The 21,433-nt window shown below is 33.4% G+C and overlaps 2 protein-coding genes across 2 annotated transcripts; one reads left to right on the top strand and one right to left on the bottom strand.

Annotated features, from left to right (window-relative positions):
• Positions 1–1,164: 1,164 nt before the first annotated feature.
• LOC105321705 (TAR DNA-binding protein 43) lies at positions 1,165–10,046 on the bottom strand. Its single transcript, XM_011420115.4, has 4 exons — positions 9,655–10,046; positions 8,875–9,080; positions 6,198–6,338; positions 1,165–5,831 (listed from the first exon to the last, which is right to left on the bottom strand). The coding sequence occupies exons 1-4, from the start codon at positions 9,890–9,892 to the stop codon at positions 5,043–5,045; spliced, it is 1,374 nt and encodes a 457-aa protein (XP_011418417.1). The 5' UTR covers positions 9,893–10,046; the 3' UTR covers positions 1,165–5,042.
• A 4,667-nt stretch (positions 10,047–14,713) lies between these two features.
• Positions 14,714–20,817, top strand: LOC105321704 (uncharacterized). The gene is made up of 4 exons (XM_011420114.4): positions 14,714–14,867; positions 19,031–19,582; positions 19,683–19,787; positions 19,892–20,817. Exons 2-4 carry the CDS (start codon positions 19,031–19,033, stop codon positions 20,513–20,515), a joined length of 1,281 nt encoding a protein of 426 aa, XP_011418416.3. The 5' UTR covers positions 14,714–14,867; the 3' UTR covers positions 20,516–20,817.
• Positions 20,818–21,433: the final 616 nt, after the last annotated feature.

Raw genomic sequence — 21,433 nt, 5'->3', positions numbered from 1 at the left:
CTATGCGAGAAAAATGACAACCGTGGCCAAAGTAAGAGAATAGAAATATACAATAGTTTAAAGCGATTTTGAAAGATTTGCATGATGTTGTATATCATATCTTTGAAACACTCTCTCTTGCTTTTTGTGCAAAATTGACATAATACCTATGTTAATCAATTTGAAGCATTATTTCGCGATGTTGCTGTGGAAATCAAATATCATTGAAATGTAATTACTTTTGAAAACTAAAGCAACCTGTTTTGAGAGGGTAAGGTTGGGCCAAAAATCATTTTCAGTTTATATTGTATGAAAGTTAATCTTCATCTTCCCCATCAAAATTAGAATCATATTCCTTGAAAGAAGTAAAATGTTTTTAAAAGGGTCTCAAAATGATCTCTTTCTCTAGTTTTCTTCCGTAAAATTGGAGAGACGGTTCTCGATTTTCTTTTTCAATTTCTCTGTTGCTCAGCCATTACTATGAATACAAGGGTTCCATAATAAGCATGTTACGTTCGAACTAACTGCAACAAAATTTTGTTTCTAAAGTATTACTCATAATTACAGGTGTGGTGTAAAAATGGCTAAAACCATCAGACCCTCGTTATCGGGTCGTCATTAGAAAATATTAGTTCCTGGTTTTTTGTTGCATCTTGGTTTTGTTTTGTTTTTCTGTTTTTTTTTTTTGGGGGGGGGGGATGGGAGTGTTACATGCAATGTTCTTTCAACAAAACTTTCAAAAAATACGTCATTTTTTCAAAGACGGGTAATGTATTTTAGCCTAAATATTCATTCTAAGCATTAAATGAAGCGACCGAAATATTGTCACTCTTGTTTCGTATCTTCCAAGAAACGCTTGTAATTTGAACGTCTTACTTTCATCTCGACTGTAAATCGGAAAATATAAATACGTAAATGTGTTTAGAGTCAAGAAATCTATTACCATCCTTCTTTCATGTGGCAAAATATTATTGAGAATATCGAACGGAAAACCTTTTTATGCCCATTTTTCAAAAATCAATACCTTTCTAATCAAGGATAGCAATCTCGACAGAATGTATTTTTTAAAGTTATACCTGTCTCTTGTTTCTTGGACCAAATATTTAAAGCAAGCTTGATGCCTGTTTGCCGCCTGCTTGCAGCACCAGTATACATGTAAATGTAAACAAACACAAAAAGATCGGAAAGAGTTAATATATCTTATTTATCTAGTATACTCAATTCATACACTTCATAACATACACACACAAAGAATATAAGCAAATTACATCTGGTATTCCTAGTTACACACTTGACATTAAAGGGAAACAAATCTGCAGTTCAGTTTTTAAAATTCTACACTCAAACCGAAATAAAAAAATCCACATCATGAGCTTGCATGTAATTTTTAATTTGATAAATAATCAAAATAGCTTTTAAAATTTGAAATTCTGTGTGGTTTTGTCAAGTGTGTAACCCAATCCGTTATAACAATGACAGAAAGCTGTATATGGAGAACAGATGAAAAAATAGCAGTGTAAATCAGAGAAGTGTTTCTGAGAAAAACAATCAAAACAAGTTATTAAAATCGCACAATCAGAAATTCATCAGATTTTGTTTTGATAAAAAAAAATACACTCCATAGATATTTGTGTGAAAATTTTGTATGAAACAAAATGAAAACATTTTTAAAAAGCCTCCATATACAGTGCTTTTACACTTCAACAAAGACATAGGCATCCAGACTAATAAATAGATATAAAAAATCACTCAACAACTGCCAGGCACTGACAAACCATGCCATACCCAACTACAGCTTCTCAAATTTCTGCTCACAAGTCAATAGCCAAATCCAAGGGAAAAAACTAGGAATTACAACCATCAGGAACTTTAAGAAATTCATCTCAAATATAATTGTTATTTCACTAATCAAATTTGACAAGTTGTGTTAATGATTTAAAAAATTCAAATTTATGGTGTGTATTAAATCTTTAATGGGAAGCTGTAGTGATTATAAGCATGGTTTATGAACCACCTCAACTAGAACAACAAAAGATGATAAAAACCTTTCACAGTTTATATAATTATATATATCCAACTCATTCAAGCTGTGTTTGCTGCCTTGAAATCATTAACAGTTTGGTTTTTGTTATGAACACGAAATTCATACTGTTCATGTATATAAAATACCTCTTATTTTCCAAATCATTCAATACTCAGTTGAAAACATTTTTGTCTTGTCTTGCAAACAGATTTCCAGAGACGTATAAATATAGAGTCTTCACAATCTTTTCAAACATATAACAATTCCTTCACATTCCTCCCCTCAACGTACACAGTGTGGTCTGAATCAACAACAAGCAACTTACAGCATTATGCAGTATTAGTTACAATCTAAGGAAATACACAGACACCCCAAAAACAACTTGCATCACACCTACCACTATCAATTCTTAGTGCAGACTATATAAAGAGTTTCTCCAAATTGTGACACATGTATATATACACAATCACTGAGGTTAAATTTCTCCTATCATATGCCATTTTCATGAAATGTTTGAACGCTATGTGTATAAAGTGTGAACATTTTCATTACCAATAAAGGTAAAAAGTCTTCCAATTAAAATAAGGTAGGTGTCACCCAGGATACAAGAATTTTCTAGCCAATACACCCTTTTAAACTTCAGTAAAATTTGTCTTAAAACATAAATTCATTGCAAAACAATTTGATTTCCTTTTAAAAAATGTACACACAGCAAAAAACAAAACAAATAAGTGATGTTCCCTACTGCTCTATGGCCTATGATTTAGATAGCTTGTTTGCTGTATCAGTATTCTGATGCCTTCTACTATCTCTTATTCAATATATCTCTCTAATTTAAATATAAAGTATTAAAGCAAGAAATTAATGAATAAAAGTACATGTACTGTCTAAAGGGAAGTATTTGCCACCATTTTATTTCTGCCCCTTTCGCCCTCGTCGTCATCGGCGAATTTAAGACAGTGAATTGAAAGAGACAGATATATCTTTTTAACACAAAGTCCAAGATTGGGGAAATTTAAGATGGGGCAGAACCATTTAAAAGTAAAGAAGGGCGAAAATAACCCTGTATACAATATTGATGATCAGTGGTTAGCTTGTCTATATTGAAAAGTTCTACTATAAGATTACAGTCAGTATACTAGCCAAATAATGTTAAACTATTTTCAATCTGCTACATAATGATATAAGATGACATAAGGCAGTGATTTGTTGTTAGATTTTTAACACATTGCTAATTCATGATTACTTTTTACCAAATAATTTCACATGCCATGAAACTATATGAGAATAATAATATACTGTATAGCATTACCTATGTTTTTGAAAATGTAGAGAAAGTCACATTTCAAATTTCATGGAGACTTTCACACAAAAGAATAGGAAAAAATTCTAATCTTACAAACAAGTCTTATCTAATTCCACTCATTCTTAAATATGCTTTTTAACAACTTGCATAAAACCAACAGAAAAAAATGTTCTATAAAAAGAAACACCAAACAGGACTACAAGAAAAAGCTTACATCTAGTTTTCATTCAAACACTGTCACCCATCAATACTTAGCTACTATTATGTACATCTCAGATAATTTCCAAAAATATTCATGTCATATAAATAAATCAAACAAATAGAGCCAACATACACATTTCTAAGATACGGATAATAAATCCCTCAAAACACACAAACGTGAAATTTTCATGAATCAACATGGGTTTGCCAAAAAGTAGATTATTTACATGCATAATTTACCAATCATTTCTAGACAGTTGCAAAATAAGAATACAAGATTTCATCAATCTGTGATGTAGAATTTGAATATTTTCAACAGTTTCACACCAAGTACACTACAAGATAAAAAATAAACAATGTCTACTCTCAATACTACACAAAGCAAAAGCAAACTTCACACCAATGTCTGTACACCAAGAGAGGAAACAATTATTTTATATTCTAACGTTGTCTCACATTGTCTAATTTTCCCCAAATCATCTATACATAAAATGCTACATTGCCATAATCTGCACGAGTCTTTAAAAATGAATCAGTCACTACAACATTTTTTTCAAATCTTTCAAGATTATATAAATAAGTAATGTACAGTATTCAATTGTAAATATGAATGATGTTCTCATTTGAAATTCACCATGTTTTCCAGTTTCGTGTATTCAACATTAAATGTTCTACATGTACCTCTTGTATCTCATTTGGGCTATGGCACACCTCAATTATTAATCAAATTCTGTTGTGATTTTCTTTCATTTACCATAAATGCTACTTCCAGGTTCTTGATAAGAAGCTCAGTCACTATTTCAGATGTACCGGTACATAAAAACAGTCACGCTAGTTAAACAATGGAGATGAAAACTGGTATGTAAACACACTATTATAATACTTGGATTACGTTAACATTAGTTTGTGTATGTGCATAATTCTCTCCGACAACAAAAATCTGTGGAATCTAATTACCAATAATCTAAAACATGATAAACATTAACACAGCCAAGTGACATAATCATTTCATTATGAACCTCTGTATTTCACAGCAATGCTACTACTTCGGGGGATAATTGATTCATAGTTTTGTCTAGGTAAAAACTAGAAGATAAGAAGATGAACATGATTTGGAGAATTTAGCTACCTTTAACAAAACTTCAGACAATCAATAGGTTGAAATCAGCACTACCCTGGAGTGGGAAAATCAAATGGAATCAGAATCATGCATTCTTTACAATAATGCTTTATTTACATGATGTTTTTTAAAACTTGCATCAGGGTCATATATCATCTATAAATAATTGATAATCATCAAGATCTCAGATTCTCTATGTATTCAACACTTCTGATAGATATCCATGTTTCATTTGAATATCTTCTCCATCATTCATTCTTTATCAAAATGAGTAACATGCACTTATAAGCCTGATGAATGACCCTTCATTTAGCCCTCCATACCAAACACAAATATATTTTCTATATACCACCTAAATATATTAAAATTTCACAAATTAACATCAACTTTTTTCTACCAGTCACACACCTTTATCAATTCCATGCACCACTGGGTTTACTTTGGGGTGTCCCCCAGCCTCCTACCCCAGGGCTGCCTCCGGTTTCCGAGGCTGAACCTTGAGAACTCCCCCAGCCTAGAAAACTGTTGTTATTGGGGATAGGTGGAGCTGTGCCAGCCGTTCCCCCTGAGCCACTGCCTATACTACCAAAGCTTTGTACACTGGCCTGACTGGACGTCTCTCCTCCCGTGATGTTATTGGTTGTTACCGTGGTGACTGTCCCTGCTGCCGGGGGATTATTGCCCTGACTGACCAAACCTACAGGGCCCCAACCACCCTGGCCACTCAACATGGCCTGTGCAGCAGCAAGCATGGCTGGGTTGAATTGGAGGGCCCCAAGGTTTAAATTACTGAGTCCTAGATTATTAGGTAGACTTCCCTGGGCCATGGGAGTACCCTGGTTATGCATGGGTTGGGTGGATCCGCGTGGTCCCTGGCTCCATGGATTGGGAGGATATGCTTGTGTGTATCCAAGCTGGTGGGGGCTGGTTGATTTCTTGTCATTGTGACGGTCGTAGTTTTTAGGGGCAGCACTACTTATGTGAACGCTGGCACCTTTGATGATGTGATCTTCTCCACACAAGTTCTGTGACACCTCGGGATCAGCAAAAGTAACAAACGCAAATGCACGGAATGGCTTGGGAATAAATACATCAACAACCTCTCCAAACTTGCCAAAATAATTCCGTAGATCCTCCGCTGTCATATCCTCTGTGCAACGCCCCACAAATACTTTCCTATTCATTATCTGCTGGGCTCCTTCCTGTAAAGGTTTATGTACATATTGAAAAGATAGACAACTCCTACATGTACATTAAAAGATCATTAAGTACTGACAGAGAAGGTATCTGTTTGGTTCTACAGAACAAGGAATATGCATCGTGAAGTGGAACATCCCCTTGCAAGACAATATATTACTTACAATAAAAACATTTTCAAAACAGAATGCTCACAGCTCAGTTTTTATGGTCCGCATGCAACATTCAACCTAACATAAATAACTTCCCCCCTAACTTTAATGCAAGGGTTAAACTCCTCCAACTCTACTGCAGGAAATAATCCAATTGGCCTACCTTGATTTGGTCTAAATATAACTAAAAATACATGCGAGTATGGATATTGTACTAACCTTGGAATTAGGAATACGGACATCACACCATCTGCCATCAATCATGTGACGCTGTGACATACACTTGAACTGGGAGTCATAATCCGCAAATCGTATAAACCCAAAACCTTTCGACTGACGGGTCCGTGGATCAACTTTCACCTGAAACGAGTCCATACTTTTACAACTCATCAAAATTTGCAAACACTTAGGATACAAAACACCTAGGACACAAAACACCTCGGATACAAAACACCTAGGATACAAAACACCTCGGATACAAAACACCTAGGATACAAAACACTTAAGACACAAAGCACTTAGGATACAAAACACCTAGGATACAAAACACCTAAGACACAAAACACCTAGGATACAAAACACCTAGGATACAAAACACCTCGGATACAAAACACCTAGGATACAAAACACCTCGGATACAAAACACCTAGGATACAAAACAACTGGCTGTTTGTATTTCTCATATGAAGAGAATTTCATGCCAGTGAATTAAGTAACGTTGTGTGATGATTTAGCAAGACTGTTACTGTATCCCTTCTATAAAGTACACTTATAGTTCAATGCTAACTTTAGCTTATATTAAAAGATTGTAACTGTAAGAGCTGAAATATTGTGGGAATTATTTTTAATTTATGTTTAAAAATGGTGATGTTTGGAATTTCTTTTTTTTTTTTAAATATTTAGTAAGGGATTCAATTTTACTGTTTTAACTAAGTAATGGTATTCAATCTCATTTTCAATGCACAGAAGAACATTCTGCCATTGTTTCAATCAATAGTTTGAATAAAAATCTGTAGTAGTAATAGCGAGCGCAGCTCGCCGGCGCGCAGCGCCGGCGCGAAGCGTGCTCTACCGGCAAGGCGTGTGTGAATAGAAAATTCGGACCAGTTGCACATTCATTCAACGGATTTTTTTGGCGTCAGTAAATCGGACCAGTAATGCCTTGTTTTAATCGTCCCAGTAATTTCCTGTAAATATGATTTCCCATTTCACACTCTCACGAGAACAAGATAAAAGACTACATCATGCATTGTAAATAAAATAATTCCATTACATAAGACTAACAGAGTTGTCGTTCCTTACAGTGACGTCACAATTGATTTCTTGCATATTGATCCCACAGAATTTTTCGGAGTCAGTAAATTTCGACCCACAATGCAATTTATCAATGTCGGATAGACTTGATTCCTTCTCGCGAGAATCAAAGTAAAACTTTTGAGAAACAGATAAATTGTGTAATTTTAAGAATATCATGCTTTTTAAGTAAACAAAACAGTATATTTCACTTAGTTTTTTTTCAGGGTTTTTTTCAAAGAGACAGACGACACTTGACCGACGTGAACTTTGACGTCACAATAAGAACAACTGTTTCCTATATTTAGGGGAGATTACTCTAAGTAGTTATTGTAAATCTGCTGAAATATAAAAACCAAAATCTTCTCAAAATCTTGCAAAGCTAACGAATGGGGACATCTTTTTATTTTAATAGGAAACAGTTGTAACTTGCTTACATTTATTTTATTCACTATATATTTACAGTAATTTCCAGGAACGTTTTTTAAAAGGGGGCGCAACAGCATCATTAAAAAAATATTTACAAGCAAAAATGAAAAAGAAATTCACAAAATCAGGGAAATTCTAATCCGGTTAATGGTGAGTGCGTAGTATGCATTTAGCTCTTTAACTGCTCAATGGTATCTTTATTTTCACATTTATTAGATCCTCCGGGGGGGGGGGGGGTCCAAAACCATTTTTTTTTTTATGATCAGCAATTTTTTTTATACGTAAATTATATTTTTTTTAAACGGGGGGGGGGGGGGGGGGGGGGGGGGGGGGGTACTCTATGATAAGTCAATTTTTTATATGTAAGTTTAAGAAAAATGTCTGCTGCAAGAAAAGAGGAAATAAACTGCACTAAACATTATGTTAAAATCTTTATTATTCAACAACATTGTATCTGAGATAAATTCTATTTAAATAAATAAACAATCTTATAAATTATGAATAATGAAAATTTACTAGAAAAAATAGGCATGTTTTATATTTTATTTTGCATTCAAATTCATTTACGTTACGTTGATACTTTTATTTTTATTGATTTATCATAATTCATTATTTGATCACATGCTGCGCTCGCCCCAACGGTCGCACCGTAAAACATATTAGTAGTAGCAGTATGTTGTCGTAGAACTTCCAATTAAGTTTTAATTTTTCTGTCAAAAGTGCAACGACTCTGTACAATGTAATTCATTTGACAGTTTTGTAATTGATGGAACTTGTTCAAATACCGTATACCCTGTACTGCACTGTTAAACATTTATTTCATTTTTTTTAATTCTTTACTTTCATTTTCTTTTCTAAGAATTTTAATAAAACATTTTACTACAGAATTCAAATCTGGGCTTGGTGAATATTTTCAAGGAAAATTTGATTACATTTTTTTTAAAACCCTTTTAATTCCTGGTCTAGATCATCATGCAAACATTTCAGATTTATAACATACTATTAAACTAAACTATATTAATTTCATGATATATATAATTAGAGAGTTATTTCTCTTTTGGTTCCATAAAATCGTATTAGCTTCAAGTCAATATTCAATTCATTAATATATATTGGTACTATAAATAATCTCAGCTTTAGTTATACATGTATTAAGAAATTCAAGTTCAAATACCTGAACCATTAACAGTTCGCCAAATTGTGAGAAGTATTTTCTTAAGTCTTCTTCTGTGCTCTTCCATGGTAATCCCAGCACAATGAGGTCACTACAGCGCTGTCTCTCGAACTTCTTTGATTTGTGGTGCCCCCCTTCCTGTTCGTCTGGGCTACCAGTGCTGACAGAAGCATTGTTTCCTGGTCCCTGTTTCTTCTTATTTTCAGCTAGAAAGGTACAAACATTTTTTAAATTATCAGAAGTAAATATTGTTATACATATCATTCGATCAACATTAACAATGCTTTCTTTTTTAGTCCATTTTTCCATATACAAAATAAGAAAAGATTAATAATCAACAGAAAATATACATGAACATCATAATTTTAAATTATACAGAAATACTATTATTAATTTATGAACATTTTCAGACTGAGAAGTAACTACAGAAAATTAAATACTTATGTTTAATTATTTTTCTTGTACATAACATCAGCATTTTAATTTTAAAAAGTGTTTTTCGTATTACAGGAAATAAAATGCATTAGAGTTATCTGCCCCTACCTGTCAAATAATAAATTCGGTACAACCTATTTTTGTTTGCAAATTTCTGTATTAAAACTGAAAGAGCAAGCTTTCTTGATTATGAATAACGTTAATTGATATTTTAATTCGATAAAATACACATGTATTTGCATAAGGAAAATCAATTTTCTCTCACAAATCAGGAAATAATTCCATAGCGTCTGCTCCGCGTCAGGGAAAAAGCGTAGTTTATAAAAGCACAGTTTGCCTACTTACTTTTTGGAAACACTGCAACATATATCCTATTTGACCACTCTATATCTGGCGGATACAGCCGTCCATCTGCTAGTCGTATTCCTCTCATAGAACCTGTGTCAGGGTTGCGATATTTCAACCCACAAGCTCCAGGGAACTGAGCAGACAGTGTTGACAGAAGAAGGGTGCCGTCCTCCTCGCTCGGAACTTCCATAGGCTCCTCGCCTTCTTCTTCGGCCACCTGAATATACTGACTCATGTTTTCTACGTTTTATATCACCTGTCGTGGTAGAATCTTCCTAAATAAGCCATAAATTCAATCTACCCGCCGTGGTCCCGTTCTCAAGTGCGTCGTTCAAGATGGCGTCCTCTGTTGACAATTTTCCTTCGAACACAGCGCCATCTTTTATCTGACCTACATAGCTACACCAGGTTATCTTCTCTTGATACGACTATCACACTAACCTAACATATCGAAGAAATCTATGATGACCCAATTGTCACAATCTCTGAATGATTTCCACATAATTAACGCTAAGATTAGCAAACATTTCTGCCGTAAATTCTTTGGTACTTTTAAATCAGTAGATTTCCTTTAATTAATTCAATTCATTTATTGACAATTATATATATACCATGTCGGCATACAGTCATGAATAAGAGTTACATAAAACAAAACATTAAACATAGCATGCAAAAGTTAAACATTAACTAATAAATCTACAATGGACAAAACATTGGGTGAACAAAAGCAGGCTTGTGTGAATGCTATTATTGGTATTCATAAAATTGTATGTGTTCATTGTTGACTTTTCTTTCTAGCGTTGAAACAGTTTTTTTTAGAAAACAACATATCCTTCTCAGCAGCTGTAATGTTTTTAGGATATACAAGTTCCTTAATGGGATTGAGATTTGTATATGTGTTCACATTAAATACATCATTATAATTCAATCTACATTGGTCATATTTTGACCAATACAATGCAAAGTGTTTCTCATCTTCAATAAACAATTTGCAAAAATTACACAGACGTTTTTCTCTGGGATAAGGAGGTTTAGAATATCTACCAGTTTCAATAAATAATGAATGAGATCTGTCACATTTTTTAAAGGTAGTTTCAAGTATTGTTGTAGTTCATATTCATTTTTGTTTACAATTTTGCTATAAAAAGACAATTTTCCAGAGTCAGCTTTACATATATTGTTTAGTTGTTCATGTATTTTGTTTTGATAATGTTCTTTTTAACTTTGTTTAACTTAATTAATAGATGAAAGTTTGAATTCAAATAATATAGCCTACGGATTTTCTCTCATAGTTATAAATCTCCCTCGCATATTTTTTTTCAATTAAAAATTATTATAGAATCTCAGTTGAACGAAATTCTGGACTCTTTAAAAAAAAATTAACAAGAGAGTTAACATGGTTAAAGTACAATATCTAAACACATAAAACGAAGTGATAGGTGATATACTAGTTCAGGTTTGATAGAGTAAAGGTTTATCATAGAAATATGTACATTAATATGTCTTTAAAAATTTTCCTAGTTTACTTGCCTTAAGCTGATAAATACATAAGTTTCAAAATTGTTTGTGCAATGAAACTATGGTTGGAGCGGATCTTAGTCTAATTTTGATTAGCTTAATTAAAATATGATAAAATTGAAACAAAAACAATCTACATGCAGATTTTCAAAAGAGGCCATGTGTGGTAAGCAGAAACTGCAATTTTTTTTCATAAATGCAATGTAAAGCGGATGTAAAAAATAATAAGCTGAATGTCGTTTTGCAATGCTGCATATCATAGAATAAAATATATAATTTACAACAACTTACTTATGTTTCATTTAAATATACATGTAGTTTTTATTCATTTAGAAAACGGAAACGTTTTAATACGCAAAACAAAATTGGTGAAATTTTAAAATAAGTTTTTAAAAAAAATGATATTCGTGTAAATGTAAGATGAATAAAGTAATATATAATATTGTTTTAATACCCCAATAAAATCCACCATGAGCAGCCGGTAACACATCGTTATATATTTTCGTTATATAACATACATTTGTCTAATAAAAACAATTATTGATCTTACATTCTAATTAAAGCAACATGCAAAAGCTTAATGATAAAATTCACATGTCTTTCTCAATTCATTTATGTTGGCTCCAGATTTTACATGTTGCTTTAAAAAGATATTCAATTTGATGAATGGTAACAAACTCTTAGTTATAAATGTACAGACATGTACACGTGTATGAAGTTTTTATTGTTTTTAAGTCAAAATTTGTAATGTATGCAGGCACGTAGCATCGTTTTTGAAAGTGGGGGGGGGGGGGGGGGGGGGGGGGGGCAGACCAATCCAAAAAATCTTGACAAGCCAAAAAAAAAAAGTGGAAATTTAAAGTTTCCAAAAATCTTCAAAATCCTAATCCGTGGGGGGAGGGGGGGGGGGTTAGACTCAACTATACTTCACTTCCAAAAAAAAATTCTCCCCTACCAAAATTTTTTCCCTCTATATCATCAAATTCCTAATCCGTGGGGGGGGGGGGGGGGGGGATGGGGGTGGATTTCAATTTGACTACTCATTTCCTTATTTTCATATCAATTTTTTACTAACTTCCAAAAAAGTGGGGGGGCCAACTCCATTATAATTCATTTTTTTATATGTAAATTTTAAAAAATTTGTTCCTGCGAGAAAAAGTGGGGGGCCAGGCCCCCCTGGCCCCCCTGATGCTACGTGCCTGTGTATGTATGTACATGAATCATTAATTATACTACACTAAACTACTCTAATATATGTTCGATTTTTATTGGATAGTGCTTTAGAAATTTTTCGTTCATATTTGTTTTGAAAATGAGACATAGAATGGATGTTATAACTATGATGGTCAGAAGCAGCATTTACGGAGGTGTATAAGGAAACATATGCTTGAATTCTTGAAATTGTGTAAGAAGAAATTATTTATTTTACATTTTTCTTTAAAAAAAAAAGGTCCCCCGCATGCCAGAGTTCCATTAATATCACTTTTCATGTACCTATGATATAAAAATATCTGATCATGATGTAAACAAATTGCAAAACAGATATGCCAAAAAAATTGCTAATCCTGTGCTTTATTGAAATATACATTAAGTATCTTTAAAAGCTATACAATTTAAAGGGACCTAGACACAATTTGAGATGAAAAATTGGATATTAGTGTATTTTGAATAATTTATCAAAGTTTCAGTGCTAGAAATGCTAGATACAGAGGACAAGAAAAAAAGTCGGTATTATGTAAACAAAGCTCGAGTCTTATATTTGTTGACAAATAATATAAAGTAAAGAAGTTATCATTTCTTTGACAAAATCCTGTGTGACAACAAAATAAACTGACCTTATGTGTTCCTAAATATTTTTATGAACAACAACATTAAAGTGAAACTCATACCAATACAATGAATACGTAAACAATAACAAGACTCGTGTCTTTTAGTTTGAACATATTTCATTGAATAAATTCAGTAGGATTGGACATCAGGCATAGCCTATGTGTATCCTCTCCTTGTATAATAGGTCAAGTTACATAAATTTTATAATTATATAGGATAATATACATATCAAACTATAGTCAAGCATTTGAATAACAACGTATTAAGTATATTATTTGTGAATTTTAGAGCTAATATATTAATATGTGGGGATTTATATTATAATATTCTGATATATTGATAAATGAATTATGCTTAAATGCAATAAGACGTGATAAACATCTTAAGAAGAAAATTACAGAGAAAAAAAAAGAAAGAGAGAAAAACTATATACAATCAACAGATTATTTGATTGTCCCAGCCTTGATAGAATTAAGAATAAAACCCCAAAATCAATGAAACAACATGTATAACCTAAGCTAAGTCTGATACATGTATATTCTCAGAATGAAAATCTCTTTGTGGGTTTAATAAATTCATGAACAATGAAAAAAATTTCAGTTTAATTCATAATATTTACATTTTCCAGTGTCTTTGCCTGTGATAACAGAGGTATCGATTTTGTACTATATAACCCATAACTACAAATGACGCCAAATTGAGGCGCCAGCGCGTTTTTCTTATTCATACTAGTATTTAAATATTCAATAAAATCGAACGATGGCTTATAATCATATAAATATAAGTAATAAGAAACCATTCTTTGAACATTATGAAGTGATAATTTCGGTCGTGCCGTGATCAAAACCATCATAAAGCCCTTCGGGCTTCATTGGATTTGATCACGCCCCGACCGAAACTATCACCTCATAATACTCAAAGAATGTAAAGCATTTGAATAACAACGTATTATATAAGTATAATATTGACTTTTTCCCCTTAGAGGGTTTGTTTTTGTTTACAAAACAAGGAATTTTAACCTTTGTAACTTGCTTGTAAGTCTATATTTGACTTTCAAATTTTGACAAAACATGAAAAATATCCATATTGATCATTATGGACTATACAATTGAAAAAATAAATTTTTGAAAAATTTGAGCTCAAATCGTGTCAAAGTCCCTTTAAGAAAATTAAATCAGTTGACGTGATCGGTTGGAAAGTTGATTAATGTTAACCTTGATCGGTTAAATACTAGTATACAATAGGGGTCTCGAAATGATCATGGCACATTTCACTCGTTTTGGACAAGTTCTGTCCTGATGTTGTTGACCCCTGTGGCGTGTTTAAATGACCAGTATTAATAAGCCGTTAGTACAAGCACATGCTAAAATTTGAAATTCTCTTATTCAGTTTATTTTCTTTATTGCAACAAATGAATTATTCGATTTAATTTTATTATCCAGTATACATTCCCCCTTTATTCATATAATTACAAAATATTCCTTAATAAAACCAATGTCAGCATCGCATCTCTCTCTCTCTCTCTCTCTCTCTCTCTCTCTCTCTCTCTCTCTCTCTCTCTCTCTCTCTCTCTCTCTCATCGTTTGCAGTGCATGACACTGCTGCAAAAGTTTTAATTCGGTAATCTGATGAAAAATATTTTTATAAACATGTTATTAACGCCTTTTTTAAAATTAAGGCATTATAAATTAGAGTTATCGTTCTTTTCATGTCAGACAAAGGTCACTCATCCGAAACGAGTTTTCTGTTATTGTTTCATTGTTGTCATAGTCACTGACCGGAACCATTATGGCCGTGTACACACGTGTTTTTACCTGTACCCCTACTTGACCACCTTCACTAAGAATACTGCATGCACAAGGGTAAGATGGCATATGTTTCTTTTTCTTATATTTTTTTGTGCTAACCCAGGAAGTGTTTCGGCGTGGAGCTTTATATCCGTTACTGTGAAGCAACACTGTAGTAACACATGTAACTGAGTAAATCAAAATTAAATATGTAACTCGTCAATCTTAAAAAATGTACTGTCTAAACATACTAACGATAATGGCAATGATAGAATGAGCTCGTCGAACGTGAGAACTTGAGGACGGGTAGAAGGGGGGGGGGGGCTGGTTACGGATGGAAGATTGTAGTGACATAGATATATTGAATTGACAAGTTATTCACCCCTGCGAATGTGTTCGGAATGTTTTCTTTATCGTTGCTAAGTATGTAATAAATCCAGAGGTGCTCGAATGAAAGTTCACGAGACTTCACCGAGATTTGTTCAGTTCCTGTGAAATTTTGAGCGGAACTATAAGTGTTCGGATAATATTCTCAAAATACGTAAGTACTGGTCGATTTTCATATCATATTCTACATTGATTTGTGTTAAAACATCAACATCTTTTAAGATTTATCGTTCGTGTTCAACCACGTGTATAGTAGTTGATAATATAAACATTGGGTTGCTTAATAAAATCAAAGCCATGTTTGGTGCTTGTGGTGTGCAATACCATGTTTTAAAAAAAAATAATGGTGAATGTTTTGCATTAAAACTTAGTGTATCGAGCCATTTTCAAGGAACATTCTGCATGAAATAGTACAGTCTGTTTCACTATTGATGTTTTTACTAGGTCAGGCGCGGATCGAAAATTAATTCTTAGGGGGGATCTCTACTACGCATGTTAATTGTCGCAACAGCAGAAAAAAAACTATTTTTTGTATTGTCACATATATTTCTAGAACACATTTTATCCACCAATTAATGAAGATTAAGTTTAAAATCAATAAACCTCTAGAATTCATATTTGACTACAAGTGCCTAGATTCTCTAAAATAGACTATAAACACGAGGCACGATTTTTACTGCGAAACTGAAAGGGTCAAATAAAACCACGTGGTTTAAAATTTGAATGACAATAACATTCGCAGGGGTGTTATTATAGGCGTACAATAGTGTATTTAAGTCGATAGCATATGGCAATATGATAGTATAGGTTAATAAAGAAACTAATGTAGTATTTGAAAAGGAATGCCTGTAGAAGCATGCGATACCCCGACCCAAAACATCCTCATAAATACCTTAAACAATTTCATAACTTCACGGGGGACTGCATGTCTGTGGATCAACTTACTTTTATTCCAAAGGTTCTTAGCTTATCCGAACTTGTATTATGTAATCACATTGAGGTTTGTTTATTTAGAGAAAGGTTAGTTTAAAAGAAGAGTGAATTGATATCATTTTTCTCTTTACCGAATTCTTTAAAAATCGAAAATAAGTCACCTGAAATATTAAACCGAATAAACCTTCAATTAATTGGCGATGTTCGGGCAAATTCCTATTATCATGGAGCCGAGGCATGGCGACTTGGTCATGGCCAGCCATAGAAGACTAATAAATATATCGCCAGTGTCAAACCCTGCAAACTCCAAGAATGCGTAAATTTATCTGTGACTCAGCAGTCATTTGTTATCAGCTACTGCTGGCTGTTGGGTAGGTCCAGCAGGAAACTGGGGTATAATAGCCAACCAGTGACTCGTCGGAAAAGGAGACCAGGATTAAGCTTGTGGCCAGTCTGTATAGTCTTAACTGCCTGTAATGATCACTTGGCTGTTATCAAATTTATTGGATTATTTCCGCGTGTTTTGAAGTAATAATACTATAAATTATTGAAATGTGCAGTAGCGTAATTTGGAGTGACATCATGTCTCGTTTTTGGCGAGTCTTTTCGTCCATTTACCCAAGAAATTTCCGAGAATAACCCAGGAAGGAATGATTAGTGACTGTTTCCTTACAATAAAACATGTTGCTCAATTATCTACAAATATTGTCATTGGGTTGCTTCATTGATGATACATACCTTTATTGGCAAAAAATCTCGGAAGGATTAATTTAACTATTAGTTTTTTCCCGCTAGACATTCTAGGTTTGGTTTTGGTTTAATAGCTTTAACTAGAGACTTTCAAATTAACAGGAATATATGAACTAAAGAAATAAAATTTCTCTGTTTTGACAAACATGGAGAGAGAGAGAGAGAGAGAGAGAGAGAGAGAGAGAGAGAGAGAGAGGAGAGGAGAGAGAGAGAACATATCTATTTACATATATGAGAATAAGCGGTCATTAATGCATATTTACATATGTAAATTGCTTTAAAGGGGCATGTTCTTGATTTTGGTTCAATTCTATTTTTCTGTTTTTATTACATGTAGTTGCATTTCTAATGATCAAATGAAATTTGAGAGCCAGTCGTAGAGTTGTAAGCAAGATACAGGGCTCACAATTCTATGAAATGTAAACAAAGCTCATGCCCTGTGTTTGTTTACATAAGTTCAATATACCGGTAAAAAAATTTCAAGCTGATTTGTCTATTTACTTATTAATTCTAAGAAAAAAAGAAACAGTTTCTAACGTTTACCACATTCATTTTAGGTCTAAAACTGGAATTTTCACTTCAACGTTCAAAATGTGAACAAAAGCTTTCTTTACATAGCAAAGAATTGTAAGCTTTGTAACTCGCTTATAACTCAACGAATTACTGACATTTTATGGTATGGGTTCGATACCAACAAAATTTCAAGCAATATTTTTGTTCTTATTACTTGTTAAATATATTAAAAACTGAATATAGTTAGAAATTATGCTTTGGCAAACTCGTATTATAATATATTTGAATAGATTTAATTGGAAAAAAATAAATTTAAAATTGTATTTCACGACTTAACCGAATGGGCATTAGCGCCATCTTATTCCCCCATCTTCTTTTTTAAAGTGCGTTAAATTTGGGACAAAGTTTACGCAGTTCGAAAAAAATTCAAAGTGCGTTATAAAGGTACATCAACATTTTTTCTTATTGAGACACTTAACGCTCTTTGAAATAATATGTAAAAATCATAAAGTCTGGACTTAAAATTTTTAATTTGTTGATAGTAGTATGATTAATTTGATAACACTAGTGAATCTAATTTTGCGTCTCTGAGAAAGGGGATAATGGTTTGGATAAACCAAAGATACAGGTCAATTACCAGTACATCATTTAATTGGCTACAGGAAAAAGGTCCCTTACCCCTCATATTTTCTTCCAAATCATGATATTCAGTAACTTGGAGTAAACGTACAAGAACGGAAAAGAAAAAAATATTGTAAATTATGTACAGTGATATTGAAAAAAAAAACCCCGAGCTGACCATGCATTAACTTCTCCAATTGTATGTTATAGAATCTGTAAGGGTTTCAACATAAACCCTCTTTTAAAATTTTTATCAAATAAACCACTTTATTATAAAAGAAAAAGTCAAATTGCCAAACATTATTATAAACTTTAAAATAAACATAAGGTGTGGGATTTTTTCTCGCACTGATTTCCTAAAAGGTCATTTTGTTTTTTTATAAACATTACTTATGTATATTTTTTTCACATCATGTTTGTTTGTAAGCACAATCGTACAGTTGAATCCAGTTGAAAGATGTTATACACAATGTACCATATAAGGAATAAATTTGCTGCATACATAAGAAAGGCCAATTGCTAAGCGATGCAGTTTATGTTATATTTGGATAATTAAAATCTCCCGAGTTGTTCTTTATGTGTAAATTGCCAAACTACAAGTCATAAGCTTCCGAGTAACGAAAAAAATTCTAATCGAGAAACACTTTATCAAGTTTGCTGAGAATGAATTTGGGTTCTTTTTTAAATATCTCCTATTGAGCTTTAAAAAGTTAAAACAATTATTTGTTACATATATGTGTATATATAAAAGTATCAATTATTTCGACCAAACTCTGAACTATTTTTTTTAATGCGTTAACATCGACGATATCAACGCACTTTGAAAAAAAAATATTTTTTCAAAGTGCGTTGACTTGGTCCCAAAAAAAACGCACTTTGAACAAATTTTTCAAAGTGCGTAATTTTTCAAAGTGCGTTGTAACAGTGCATGTTTTCAGGTTAATATACGTGTTAATATTTTGAACCTATAACAAAGTACATGTGTATTCTAAAACTATTTACATACATTGAAGTGGGTGCTTTATTTTTTTTAGATGCCAAAATCCAAGAAATCGGCCTTGCCTCTACACAACAAGCAGAGGGTGGGGAAAGGAAAGGATACGCCGGGGCCACCACTTCTGTTCGGGGGAGGGGGCAGGTTAACGCCTCACAATTTCCCCCTCAGCCCATGGACGGTGCTTGCGTCTTTTTGTCTCTGGGTGTGCATTGGCCTAGCAGCTTATAAATGCCTCCTATACTTTGGTACGTACCGCTCAATTGAACCAGACTTGGATGGCAAAAACTGTGATGTTCACTTCAAGAAATCATTGGAAGAAAATCTAAAAATTGCTGAGAATTACTCCAGTGGAGATGCTGGTCCTTATATCAAGAGAATAGGCTCTCAGATGTATGGGGAGACGTTTGCTGGGACACCTTCTCCGAGGGAACTACCACAGATTCCTCCCATTGTCACTGCAGTGTCGTCTGCTGATTTTTTTCAAGTTCAAGGTCTCATCCGGGACATCGAAGATGTCAATAAGAGCGGGAAAGTTGTCATCAAACTCATCATTTTCGATTTAGGAATGTACAACTCAGAGAAAGAAATCGTAAGTATCATTATAACATTACCAATCACTGCAAATGAACATATTTTGAAAAACATAATCACGTGACATATGATACATGTATGACTTGTTTAACTAATAGATGAAGAAACATTGCAACTGCGAAGTGAGATCGTTTGACGTCGGCCATTACCCAGCACACATGGCTGTTTTCTCAAACAAGGCCTATCAGCCAATCATAATCCAGGTACAAGTTTTAAAATTATTTAGTTATTACTTAGTTCTTTGATTTTGATTTTTCAATCATATGAGATGTAAATAACATGCGGTATTCTTGTTTCTTCCTGATAGACTATTTTGGAAGAATTTGGATCCGTTATCTGGATTGATCCAACTGTTAAACTGAAGGATGCACGTGATCTGAGCATGCTTAAATTCCGAGGGTCTCACGATTTCTTTCTGTGGGAAGAAGAAATTTTCAATTCAATTGTTGCGTACACTCACCCGAAGACGTTCGAGTTTTTCGAAGAAAAACGATGCACCTTTACGGACATGGGTATGATGGACACTAGCATTATAGTTCTATACAGGACAAATTTGACGTGGCTTGGCATCATGAAGCCATGGCTGAAATGTGCCCTCTCTGTAAATTGCATATCTCCGAGAGGTGCCAAAAACTCTGAATGTTTTCATTGGGAACGACCTAAGACAACTGGATGTCATTGGTTTGCCCAATCAGCTTTTAGTATAATCGTCAATAGAGTCTTCCAATTTTCATCTCGTATGGACAAGTTATCCATTCCTCGTTTCATAACCAAGGAGGACGTAGAAACAGTTTATCATTTTCCAGAGCAGCCGTGGACTTATGGAGAGATGTTGTTTGTGGTAATTCTGCCCACCATGGTCTGTGGTGCCCTATTATATATGTATCAGCGACGAACGAGAGCGAGAAAAGAGCAATATCTAAGGAGATGAAAAACCTAAGATACAAACAGGGAAAAAGCCATAGTGAAAGGTCGAAGGCCTACGTCCAACGATAGAGAGCTCAGTGAACAAGAGCATAGGAAGAAATGTAAACAACAGTATACGAGCGCCCGAGCATTGCAGTATAGAAAAGTACACTTACAGGGCATAGTTAAATCTCAGGACAGATGTTCATGTATGTCCATGCGTTATATATTTATCCGTAAATTGCAAAACTATGCAATTTTAACTTAATATAATTGACTGTATTGTTCACATTCAACGGTCCGAATCAGAGGCACTTGGCGTGTTTTTTCTTCTTCTTTTATTTCTTAAAAATATCATAGCGTTTAAAGCCTGTGATCTAAGTCATTATTAACACATGTAATATTTGTTGATCTCAGTTTCCCAGAAAGTGTTGGTGCACATTTCAGATTTGAAATGTTTCAACTAATTCGTTGTTTTATGCTCTTTCGCACATATTGGTGTGACTATACTTGTATTTTGATATATTTATTTATAACATTCTTGGAATGTAATGTCTGCTTTTTGATCTATTTATTTTGTTTGTTTCTATTTGTTTGTTGATATTTTACAGCTCTATAATTTAAGGGCGAAGAACTTCGTCATGGAAATAGAATGTAGTCATTTATGATATGTGAAATAATGTATGTACACGTTAATGTATAACCCATTTAGACATCAATAGAATTCTAAAATCAAAGTTGCGATTTAGTTAAGAATATTTACATCTACCGAGTATGATTCCCTCAATTTCTTACGGAAACTTATAGTTAATTCATAACTCTATAGAAACAGCCAGACTAGCTGCAATTTACTCGCCCCGTTTTCTTTAATCTTACGTGCTAATGTACATAATAGTAAGTAGGTGAATTTCACTTACTTTTTATAATCAATTTAGTGATTAGT

Source organism: Magallana gigas, chromosome 3 (genome assembly GCF_963853765.1).
Source record: "Magallana gigas chromosome 3, xbMagGiga1.1, whole genome shotgun sequence".
NCBI lineage: Eukaryota > Metazoa > Mollusca > Bivalvia > Ostreida > Ostreidae > Magallana > Magallana gigas.
Note: the sequence above shows the minus strand (reverse complement) of the source record. Positions and strands in the feature narration are given on the sequence as shown.